The 12,868-nt window shown below is 37.2% G+C and overlaps 1 protein-coding gene across 2 annotated transcripts in view; it reads right to left on the bottom strand.

Annotated features, from left to right (window-relative positions):
• The window catches only part of LOC110322520 (solute carrier organic anion transporter family member 6A1-like), a 42,117-nt gene extending 30,928 nt beyond the window's left edge, over positions 1–11,189 (bottom strand). For both annotated transcript variants that reach the window (XM_021199206.1, XM_021199207.1), the window contains exons 1-2: positions 11,007–11,189; positions 3,565–3,760 (exon numbers count right to left, since the gene is read on the bottom strand). In XM_021199206.1, the coding sequence (XP_021054865.1) occupies positions 3,565–3,760; positions 11,007–11,094 (284 nt within the window). In that variant the 5' untranslated portion in view covers positions 11,095–11,189. The remainder of the gene's footprint in view (positions 1–3,564; positions 3,761–11,006) is intronic.
• Between the last annotated feature and the right edge of the window lie 1,679 nt (positions 11,190–12,868).

Below are 12,868 nucleotides of genomic sequence, written 5' to 3'. Positions count from 1 at the left end.
CATGTAGAAGAATACAAATTGATCCATTCTTATCTCCTTGTNCAAAACTCAAGTCTAAGTGGATCAAAGAACTCCACATAAAACCAGAGACACTGAAATATATAAAGGAGAAAGTGGGGAAAAGCCTTGAAGAAATTGGCACAGGGGGAAAATTCTTTAACAGAACAGCAATGGCCTATGTTGTAAGATCAAGAATCCACAAATGGGATCTCATAAAATTGCAAAGCTTCTATAGAGCAAAAGACACTGTCAAGACAAAAAGGCCACCAACAGATTGGGAAAGAATTTTTACCAACCCTAAATCTGATAGGGGACTAATATCCAGTATATACAAAGAGCTCAAGAAGCTGAACTCCAAAAATTCAAGTGCCCCATTAAAAAATGGGGTACAGAGCTAAAGAAAGAATTCTCAACTGAGGAGTACTGAGAAGAGCTGAGAAGCACTTGAAAAAATTTTCAACATCCTTAATCATCAGGGAAATGCAAATCAAAACAACGCTGAGATTTCACCTCACACCAGTCAGAATGGCTAAGATCAAAAATTCAGGGGACAGCAGATGCTGATGATGATATGGAGAAAGAGGAACACTCTTCCATTGCTGATGGGCTTGCAAGCTTGTACAACCACTATGGAAATCAGTCTGGTGTTTCCTCAGAAAACTGGACATAGTACTACTAGCAGATCCAGCAATACCTCTTCTAGGTATATACTCAGAAGATGTTCCAACTGTTAATAAGGGCACATGCTCTACTATGTTCATAGCTGCCCTCTTTATAATAGCCTGAAGATGGAAAGAACCCAGATGTCCATCAACAGTGGAATGGATACAGAAAATGTGGTACATATACATAATGGAGTACTACTCAGCTATTAAAAACAGTGAATTTATGAAATTCTTAGGCAAATGGATTTATCTGGAGGATATCATCCTGAGTGAGGTAACCCAATCACAAAAGAAATCACTTGATATGCACTCACTGATAAGTGGATATTAGCCCAGATACCTAGAATACCCAAGATATAATCTCCAAAACACAAGAAAATCAAGAAGAAGGAAGACCAACACGTGGATACTTCATTGCACCCTAAAATAGGGAATAAAATACCCATGAAAGAAGTTGCAGAGAAAAAGTTTGGAGCTAAGATGGACAATCCAGAGATTCCCCACCCGGAGGTCCATCCCATAATCAGCCACCAAATGCAGACACTATTGCATATGCCAGCAAGAACTTGCTGAAAGGACACTGATATAGCCATCTCTTGTGAGGCTATGCCAGTGCCTGGCAAATATAGAAGTGGATGCCCACAGTCATCTATAGGATAGAACACAGAGACCCCAATGGAGGAGCTAGAGAAATTACCCAAGGAACTGAAGAGGTCTGCAACCTTACATGTGGAACAACAATATGAACTAATCAGTACCCCCAGAGCCCGTGTCTCTAGCTGCATATATAGCAGAAGATGGCCTAGTCAGACATCTTTGGGAAGAAAGGCCCCTTGGTCTTGCAAACTTTATATGCCCCATAGAGGGGAACGCCAGGGCCAAGAAGTAGGAGTGAGTGGGCAGGGGAGCAGTTTGGGGGGAGGGTATAGGGGACATTCAGGATAGCATTTGAAATGTAAGTGAAGAAAATATCTAATAAAATAATTTTAAAAAAATCATCCTGAGTGACATTAACCAGTATCAATAGGACATGCATGATTTGTACTCACTTAGAAATGGATATTGGTTGTAAAATACAGGTACCATGCTAAGCAAGACCTTAAAAAGATAAGCAAGCAGGAAGGTCCAGGAGAAGAAGCTTAAATCTCAGTCAGAAGGGGAATAAAACAGCCATCAGAGGCAGATGGAGGAAGGGAACAAACTGGAAGAGGAATGGGTAGGGTAATGGGGGGTGTTCAGGATCAGGTGTGGGGAAGGACAGGAGAAATGGCTAGATGACCATGAAAATGAATGGAAATCTACAACTGACAGGAGTGAGGAGGTCCAGGATGAGGCAGAGACCTGAGATAAGGAAGGTGCCCATGAATCAGTGGGGGTGACCTTAGCCTTGACTCACAACATTGGGGATGTGGAAACTGAAGAGGGCACCGGCTGTAACCAAACAGGAATCCCAGTGAAGCAATAGAAACACCAACCCACGCATAAAACTTTCAATAGATATTTATCTGGTCTACAAGAAATGCAGGCATGGGGAACGGAGCAGAGCCTGAGGGAATGGCCCAACATCAAACCCACTCGGTAGACTAGCACCGATCCCTACCATTATTAATGATACTGTTATGCTTGTAGACAGGTGCATGTTATCCTTTGAGAGGCTCCCCTAGCAGCTGAATCAGGCAAAATTTTTATCATAAATTACTAATAAGTGATGATAAACAAATATATGAGATGTGTAACCTTAATATAAAAATAAAAACATGTTTGATATTTCAATTGCATGATTAATAATTCCAAAAATTATGTAAATATGTATTCACTGAATTATTAATATAGAAAATATTCCTTCAGTTATGAATAAAGAATATAATCTACTAACATATATTTAACTATCACAGCCAAACAGTGGAGCTTGGGGTTTCTTAATGGAAGATTAGGAGGAAGGATTGTGGGCACCAAAGGGAATAAGGTCACTTTAGGAAAACCAACAGAGTCAACTAACATGTACCCTTGGGTTCTCCCAATTGGAATCACCAAACAAAGAACATACATAGGCTGGACATATGCTTCCCTGCACATATGTAGCAGATGTGCAGCTTGGCCTTCATGTGAATTCTGAAAAGCTGGAGGAGGGGCTACCCCAAATGTTGTTGCCCGTATATGAGATATGCTCTTCTAGGTGGGCTGCCATGCCTTCCCTCCCTGGATGATGAGTTGCCAAGCCTCACAGAGACTTGAAATGTGAAAGGGGGTGGGGGAGTGGGGGGGTGGAGGAGTACCAGGGAAGGGCTGACCTGGTCAGAGGAGAAGGGAAAGATTGTGGGATGGAGTGACTGGGCGGAGGGGCAGTGATCAGGATATAAGAGAAATATGTAAAACAAAACAAAACAAAACAAAATTACCTTTAAAAAACATGTGAAGTAAACATCATGTTTTATAGCCTTGTGGTCAGCTCCAGTAGCATTTATTGAACAGTGATTTGTCATATGCTATCCCATCTATCATTTCCTTTTATCATTTCATTTGCTTAGTCCTTTGGATTACAGTTACTTTTATGTGGTCCAATATTTAATATTAATTCATCCCAAGTCCTTTGAATTTGAGTACTTAATCTAAATTATGTGCATGCTCAGGTGAAATCATGTTTCACATATTCTAGTAAAATCAGTTACTTTCTGTATACCTTAACAAAAAGTTCTAGTTTTGATCATAAAACACTAAGAAATGCATAATAAGCAAATATATCTACATGAGATATGTAACCATAATATTAACAGTAAAAACATGTTTGATTTTTCATTTTCATTTTTAATAATTGCAAAAGTTATTTAAAAATATAGTTACTGAATTATTAATATAGAAAATATCCCTTCAGTTATAGAGTCTCCAAATGTATATTTACCGATCATAATCATCAGTGATTCCAGCAAACTTTGCTGTTTCACACTTCACAAAAAAGGTTAATAGGAAAAGCAAGGTTGACACAAAAGATGCTATTACTAAAAATTTCAATTTGTTCTTATTATTCATTTGCATTCTTTGAACAATAATGCCTCCACAAAAACGGCCAAATATTATTCCTAGTAATGTAAAAACACCTGAGAAAGGAAAATAAAATTTGGTTAAACAATCTGCTAAAAGTTGAGGAAAATTACATATAGATATCATTCCCTCTAGGTTAGCACACATTTTTAAAACAAACCAAGAAACAGAAAACTCTAGAAGTTGTGGTATTTAAATAAATCTGGATTTTATAATATATAAAAACCTGTGCGTGGTTACGGAGTAAGTATAGGTATTTAGGTTCTGGTAGACATGGTGATGATTTACCCCTAAACACTGAGCACCTAAGACAAGCAAGCACAGTCCATGCCACATAGAAATTAGGAGGTGCATTATTGAGAGACATTAGTACTGCTCCACTTAAATGTATAGGCGATTTTTAGAGACTTGATTGAAATAATAGGCTTTTTCAAGCACTCTGTGAAAAAGAATGGAAGAATCAACTCACTGAGATCTCTCTTAGATGGTAAACATGAATATTTTTATAAAAACCTGAGACTCTCAAGTGCCTATAATAATGTATGATTTTTTTCTACTTAGGTATTAGAAAGGAAATCACAAGAAGAATATGAGCTGGAAAAAGCAAAATAAGGGAAATAGAAAAGTAGGTGTAACATAATAAACTGACACACTAATACAATCCAATCGGATCCAAATGTAGGTCAGTGTGTGTACATGTAAGATAGAGAACTAAACACCAATAACAACACACACACAGGATTACATCATGTCATAATAAATACATACAAATGAAATGTTTCATAAAATGGAAAAAGGAAAGGAAAAAGAAGAAATAAAGTTGATGTTTGAGAAAAATAAATGAAATGTGACTTATATAATGAAACATACATTTGATAAAATAAAATTTCTAGTTCAGGTCCAAGGTTGTAGTATAGGGACACTCAGGAATAGCTTTCTTTTCCGTGGACTGGAAATAAAATAGTACACTTGGAACCTGTATGGAAGGAAGAGTGGGTGAAACCTGGAAGTTGTCTGCACAAGAAACAAAACCTAACAGATTCCACAAACTAGGGAGAATGGCAAAGCAGGGTGAGCAAATACCCTTGCTCCTCAAACACAAAGTTTAAAAGGGAGATGGACTTCCTCTTCCTAGGCAGGAAAGTGGCTGTGGAAGGCAAGACGTGGCCCTGAAGGCTGCATCCTGAAGACAAGACTGTGCCAGTGCCTGACAAACACAGAATTGGATAAACACAGTCAGCTATTGGATGGAACACAGGGCCCCCAATGGAGGAGCTTGAGAAAGTACCCAAGGAGCTGAAGAGGTCTGCAACCCTATAGGTGGAACAACAATATGAACTAACCAGTACCCCCAGAACTCGTATCTCTAGCTGCTAATGTAGCAGAAGATGGCTTATTCAGCCATCATTGGGAAGAGAGGCCCATTGGTCTTGCAAACTTTATATGCCCCATAGAGGGGAACACCAGGGCCAAGAAGTGGGAATGGGNGGGTAGGGGAGCAGGGTGGGGGAGGATATAGGGGTCATTTGGGATAACATTTGAAAAGTAAATGAAGAAAATATCTAATAAAATAATTAAAAGAAAAAAAAAAAGCCGGAATACATACCAGGTATGGAGGGTGAAAGCAAGCTAGCATCAGAAAAGAATTTAACAGGAAGCTCTGTGAAAACTCAGTTATAGAGCTGCCAGGAGGGAAGTTCTGTGGCCAGGGACTCAGTCATTCTCAGGCTTTGTGAATCCTGGCATGGTCTCAGACTTCTCAGAAGAATCTCAGAGTTTGCATGAATACCTCATTGCATTACCTGGGTAAGCAGCCATCCCAAATGATGAGAAAATTACAGCTTAGGCAAGTTTCTCTGACTCAACACACTGACAGGGTATGTTCACACACACTGTGGGAGATGTTCCCAGCATGTCTCATGTCTTGGATATTTTCTGTTCCTCAGGCTGAAATAAAACTAAAAGCCTTCAGAGCAGATGAATACCAATTGAGCATGGTCCACAGACTACTCACGTTTAGTGTTGAGTGGAAAGAGCTCACTGTATCACAAACACTGTCTATATATTCATTATACAGAGTAACACTTCCTAAGAGAAGATAAACCTAAATTAGATTATTTTCCTCCTATACCCATGTTGCTAAACAGGCTCACTGCTCTACCATCAATATCTACGGCCAGGGCATTGAATACTTAAATCCAGAGAGTACTGTCAGTGTGTTTGTCAGAAGTTAAGCACAGCTTGGTTTTGCTTCTATTAGTTTGTTAACAACTGAGAAAAATTAGAATAATCTGAAAATGCCTTCTACTATTCTCATTGGATTTGTTGAGAATTGTAACTCTAAAAGATCTTAGCAAAGAATAAATTTTCACTTACTTTTAAAGCCATCTATTTACAGTTTAATATTGCAATTTCATTTCTTTTCATCTTTTATACTATAATCTTCATTTTAATTGAGTTTATCTCTTCTCCCTTTTCTTTTCATATTTCCCACTTTATTATTTTTATTTCTGTTTTTGTCTTTTTACTATTTCATTTTTTAAAATGCTGGGAATTTTCATTTGTCTTAGGCAAATGGTTCCTGCATTGAGTGAAATCCAGCCTTTCAGTTACCTTTTCTATTTCTCTATTTATTATTTTTTTAGTCACTTCTACCTTTTGCTCTCCTCTGTCCCACATGTACTGAGGATAAACCCCAGGTCCCAAGTGTATAATGAACTGCTGTGTCTCTGAGCTATAGTTACTGAAGGATTAATTTGGTTTAAATCACAACACATTCCTGCTTGAACCTAGTTGGAACTTTCACTTAGTGCAAAGGGGAAGGCATATAACCCCACCCATTCACCAGTGTGGATGGGAAAGTGTGGCTGACGTCCTATTTCCAGGCATATTAACAGAGTGGCAATTGAGAGGAAAACATAACATAAGGGAGAGCACATCTACATCTCTGTTCTACTGTATTCAAGACTGCAGCAGCACAGGCTGCATGTGACTGGTAAGTCTGGTGATGAAGCATCAGTGTTACACAGTAAAACCTATGATTCTTTATGTTAATCATCATAGTAATATGTCTTCAGTCATTCCATGGACCTTTCAGCACAAATAAAGCAAAGACTGTAATATCTTTAGAGGTCTGCAATTCCAAGTAGTGCTATCATCCCAGTAGGAGTCACATTTGAGTATGCATACTACAACTTAGGATGCCTACACGTTTGCTTGAGATGACAGAGTTTGTCCATTCTTTCAAGATTTGCAGGAACACTGAGATGCTCTGTACTTGACATGGTAATCTCTCCTGAAAAGCTTTGGTCACAAACAAAAGCCCTGGAAAGATACTATATTAGAGAGCCTTTTTGACAATAAATACAACCTTACGGAGGATTCTCATCATTCCAAATCACACTGACAGAAGAATTCAACATGTCATGAAGACTACCATATAAAAGTAAAGAACTGTCCATGTGAGCTCAAGGGGAAATCTCACTATGAAAAAGTATAAAAAGCAGCAATATAAACACATGAACCATGTACGAGTGTCTTAGTTAGGGTTTCTAGTGCTGTGTGGAGACACCATAACCATGGCCACCTCTCTTAAAAGAAAACATTTAACTGAGGACGGCTTATAGTTTCAGAGTCCACTGTCATCAGGGAAGAAACATATGGCAGCTGACAGGTAAACCATCTGCCAGAGCTGAGAGTCATGTATCTGGATTGTCAGGCAACTTAAATGAAAGTGACAATAGGCCTAACTTGTGCTTCTAAGACCTCAAACCCTGCCAATAAGTGGCACACTTCCTTCAGCAAGGCCATGCCTAACAAACAAGGCCACATCTCCTAAAGGTGCCACTTCCTATGGTTCAAGCATTCAAACACAGAACCCTATAGCGCCTATTCCTATTCAAACCACCACAGAGTGACTTGATTGATTTAATTTAAAATTAAGAAAAACTCAGTGAAGAAAGACAGTGAAGATAATACAAGGATTAAACATTTAAAAATTGATAAAGGGAATCTAGACCAATAAAACTGGGTATGGCAGGGCACACTTAAAATTTGGAGGAGGAAAACTGTAAATTGACCTCATCTACAGACAAAGTTTGAGTTCACAATCAGTCTTGTCTGCATCCTACCTCATTTCAACAAACAAAATTAGTTAAAATACCAATACCAAAGTCACCAATACTTTAAATCAAGCTAAAGAGAAGAATATTACTTTAGTGCTAATAAAGAACAACAAGTAAAGATGCATGCCACCAATACCTCGGACCCACATGGTAGTGCAAAACTGTTGACTAGTGTATGAGTATTTTCCTTGGAAGGAAAGGACAAGCATGGCTCAGGTCCATTATAAAAAGTTTGGATTCTCAAAGGTCAGGGTTTAGGTAGGCTTTTGTTTGTTTGTTTTGTTTTTGTTCTTCCTGTTACAATTCACTATGTTTACAAATATCACCTGGCCACTTTTCATATCACTTCATGGTTACTGTGCCTCAGGAGAATGGGCTGTCTTTTAGAATTGTTGACAATGAGGTTTCAAACCATTACCACTAGTAACATCAGATTATTGTCATTTTTTCTTGGTAACTCTCCAATATTGGCAGTAAATCCCTGTTGTGGGAAACATCACAGACTTGAGCAAACAAACATAGAGAAATCAAGATGGTTCTAACTGGCTATCATTTGTAATATGGAAGGTATTATACATGCTACTGATGGAAAAAATAATCACAGGTACACACAGATATTAACCCTGAGAACTAGATAAACTTGGCAAGGTGTGCCCATGTGGCTGAACATATCATAGTTCCTACCAAAAAACCTACTATTATTTGAATGGATGGATATACTATTAAATCAAGTTCTAATGGTTTATTATTATACCATAAATTAATGCATCTCACGACAACCACTGATGAATTTTCTCTCTCTACAGTAGATTGTGAGTAAAACAGAGGCCCACAATGGCCAAGATCCAGAGGTAGATCTGAGTGGGCCATATGCATGAAGACCCTGTTCATAAGGCTCAGCGATCATTGTGGAAGAGGAATCAGAAACCAGCACAGTGGGTAACACCCAAAACAGTGTTTTAACATGGAACTATGAGTTGGGCAACACATTCTTGCCCTAGCCATAGAGCTATTGCCGACTCTTAGCTGCTTGGAGTGGGAGAGGCTATTTTTTGTTAAAAAAAAAAAAAAAATCCACCTTAAGTTATAACTAGGTTTCCCTTAAGAACCTATCTTGAGATACTACCAGTCAGGTACAGACCTTGTAATTGGTACCTTTTTGGACCAAATCCTCTAAACTGGAGAACTCTCCTAGAACCACAGCCCAATGACAAAAATCAATGATAACTTACTCTAGAATACGGGAAACTGATAGTCTCATTTGGGATGAACAGCAGTCTATGTGACTGCTGTCGATTAAAAAAAAAAATGGCTCGATGTTCATCCTTATATGTCAGAGTAGAGCATGCAATATTAATACATCTCTTATTTTGGGGTTGATGTATCAGGGTACATGAAGAGATCAATATATTAACATGGGGAATGGATGGTGAAAAAATAAAGTCTACTCAATAATCTGCTAACGATCAAAGTTTCTGCACTTGATAATATTTGATGATATTTGGCTTTAGTTTTTGTTTTGTTTTGTATTGCCTTGTTTTCTCATATATTTTATATTCACTCTTTCATATATTCCGGACTTTGTGTTTTTTGAAAAATTAATGTACATATGCCTTTATTCTTTCACTCTTTACACTAACTGCTGTAACATGCCTGCTTGACTTTTATAGCCTAAAATCAACTATTATGTTATTCAATCTCTGATTAATTCTAGAACTTTTAAATATTCCATTTACAGTGTCTGTCAGAGAGCCAAATTCTCAATATACTTTTTAGACTGATAAAGTATACAATAGGAACTGATCTTTAGGGTCAAAACATAGAACACATTTACAAAGATTCATGAAAGGATATCAGTGGATTTGGGCATTATGACATTGTTTACCAGAAATAAGATCAAATATGATTTTATATCTCTTAGTATAAAAATAGGTAAACAATAAACTGTGGTTTCTCTCTGGTGTAGTGGGTTGGTCTGACGATTCTTATCTTCTTATCCTAAATACTGGTTCCTTAAGATGTGATTGCTCCTGATCAGCAGATCCTAAAGTTCACAAGTAATGCTGCATGAACCTTCTTCTCAATTTAATAAAAGACTAGAGGCTGTGATTGGGTAGTGGATAGAAAAAGGTGGAACTACATGTTTGAGAGAGTGGGTTGCAGGATGCAAGGGGGAAGGAGAGGAGACCTTAGGAGGATGAAGGTTCCATAGATCAGAATTGCATAGCCAGGAGAAACAGCAAGGAACAAGCATCTTTTTTTTTATTATTATTATTTTCTTTATTTACATTTCAAATGCTATCCCAAAAGTTTCCTATACCCCTCCCCCCACCTCTGCTCCCCTACCCACCCACTCCCACTACTTGGCCCAGGCCTTGCCCTGTGTTTGCCAGGCACTGGCATAGCCTCACAAGAGTCCGCAATATCAGGGTCCCTTCAGCAGAATCTTGCTGGCATGAGCATTAGTATCTAGGTTTGGTGGCTGATGATGGGATGAACTCCCAAATGGGGTAGTCTCTGGATAGTCCATCAGCGTCTTTATAGGTAGGAAATAAGGAGTTATAGCCCTACGTCTGCCCAATCTAGGCATGTGGCTTGTAAATAAAGTACCTGCATTTTGATTCTCCTTATACAGGATTATTAGGATTACAATCTCCTACTACATTTTGGCAGTTAAAAAGAAAGTATAGCACAGCATATTTAAAATGCATTAAGTTCAAATCTATCTAAATCTGAAATATACAGAAAGAGATAGAAAAACCAGTAGTTAATGTGCATATTTTATAAAAACTTTGAGCATAGACAGAGTATTTAATAAGTACAAGAAGAATACTTGTACATTGAGTAAAAGAAGAAAAATATAGAAGCATTTAAAAGAAGGATAGATTGTGGCTTGAGAATATTTGTTCTAAAACAGGAGCGGAAAGGAAATTGACAGTTATGTAGGAAGGTAGGCAGGAATATAATGAGCTATATAAAGAACACTGTGAAATTTTATGTATTAAAAATATTTATGGTGTGTTTGGAGTGTTCCTGGTTTGATAGTTTTAGCAAATGACACTCGAGTACACTATACATTCTCTCTTCTGCTTACATGACATAATTCTTAAATTTATATCACACTTAAATATGCTCATTGTGAAAACTTTGACATTAGCCAGTAAGAATAAATATCTACCTGTGAAAACAGAGGCACTTCTTGGTGTTATTAAGAACCGAGTTTGTAAATATTGGGGCAAAAAAACAGCAGATGACTTAAAAGTCATAAACTCTGCGATTTTGGATAATAACTGGGACAGCAGCAGTGGGTTCCTTATTAGACACTGAAAAAGAGCAGATCATATCACAATGATTTTCCTTAGCACGTGCAGCACTGACTTTCTATGTATAAATCTAATGATTGAAATTATGAAAAATTGTATAACTCCATAGTAGACACAATTCCATATGAGACTAGTAGTTTTCTCTTTACTGCAAATAAAGCTTTTACTTAAAGATCAGGTATCTTGTTGAAAGTGTGTCTCAGAGACTTATTAAACACATTCATATTTTAGCATTCACCTATCTCAACTGGTAAGTATTGTCTAATTTGGCATCATGTAATTTTACTAGATTTATTGGTTCCAATAGGATTAAATAATTATGTCATTTTTAACTCACAAATGTCACAAAACATGGTTACATTAAAAAGTTGCATGCATGTAGTCCTGACTTCCCATGGCAGAATAGCTTTAGAATTCTGTATCCTACTTTTAAATACAAGGTTTAAGAGGAATTTATTTCATACTTTGATACAGAATTTTCTTCAGGTTATATCTTTTTATAATAACACCTCAGTATCAGAACCCAGTTTCCTAATAAAGAAACATATACTCTAAGTTTCATCAAAAAAATATTTAAAGTTTCACAGGCCCTTGCAGAAGTGTAAAATTCCATCAAGTCACTAAGCATGGGAAGGAGATTCCAGTGCAAGCAGACTACATCTGATTATTCTGAAACGTAGTCATTATTAGAGCTAATATGAGAACAAAGAAGCCTCTAAATAACTTTGTCCTTCAAACTGTGAGCACTTTAGTCACCCCATGTGAACCTCTGGAGGATAAGCCTCATCTAAAATTTGCATTTGTAAATAAGACAATCTTATGTTAGGATAGTTAAGTTTTGTCACACAGCAAAAGCACAGACCACATAACTAGAAGTATTTGATCATCACTGCTAACATTTGTAGGCTTCTAAATTTTGTGATAGAGATATACAGAAGGTAGTATTTGTTTTGTGTTTCAATGGATTCAAATAAATCTGCAGTTTGGGGGATGGAGAAATGTCTCAGTTGGTAAAAATGCTTGCTTTTCTCAAAGACCTGAACTCATTCCCCCATAACTCATATTTAAAAGATGACAGATAGAGAGGTACACACTCATTATATCAGTGCTGAGAGATGGCTGTAGGGGATGGCCCTGAAGCCTATTAGCAAGCTAGTTTAGCCTACACATCAAGTTCCCGGCTGGCGTGTTTCAGCAAATAAAATAAAGGTGGATAGCTTCTGAAGAAGCACACCTGAAGTCACCTGGGTAGAACATGTAGGCGTACATATTTCCATGTGAACCTGAACATATGTGAATATCAACATGCCAATAAACACAAAACTGTGTATTTCTTCATATAATTTAGGCATTCACTGTTCGTTTTTGTGTGTGTTATTCTACTACACTTCCTTATGGTTTTTGTTGATTTGCTAAGGTTTCATTGTTTATTGTAAGGGTTAACTTCTTACATTTAGGTAACCATTACCAATCTACTCTACTGCCTATGGATTAATTCATAGGAGAAACATCTTTGCCTTTATATTATCTAACCTATACATTTTTATGCTTTACATTACTTAAAACTTATTTAAAGTGCATTTCTTCTTCTATGTTCTATGTATATTCCAAGGTCAGCATTAACGACATTATATTACCTAAAGAATTACATGAACCTAAAAACAATCTGTGTACATAATGTGATATAGGAATTCTGATATTTATTATTTCATACATT

This window comes from Mus pahari, chromosome 5 (genome assembly GCF_900095145.1).
Source record: "Mus pahari chromosome 5, PAHARI_EIJ_v1.1, whole genome shotgun sequence".
NCBI lineage: Eukaryota > Metazoa > Chordata > Mammalia > Rodentia > Muridae > Mus > Mus pahari.
The sequence above is the reverse complement of the archived record's forward strand: the minus strand, read 5'-3'. Positions and strand labels throughout refer to the sequence as shown.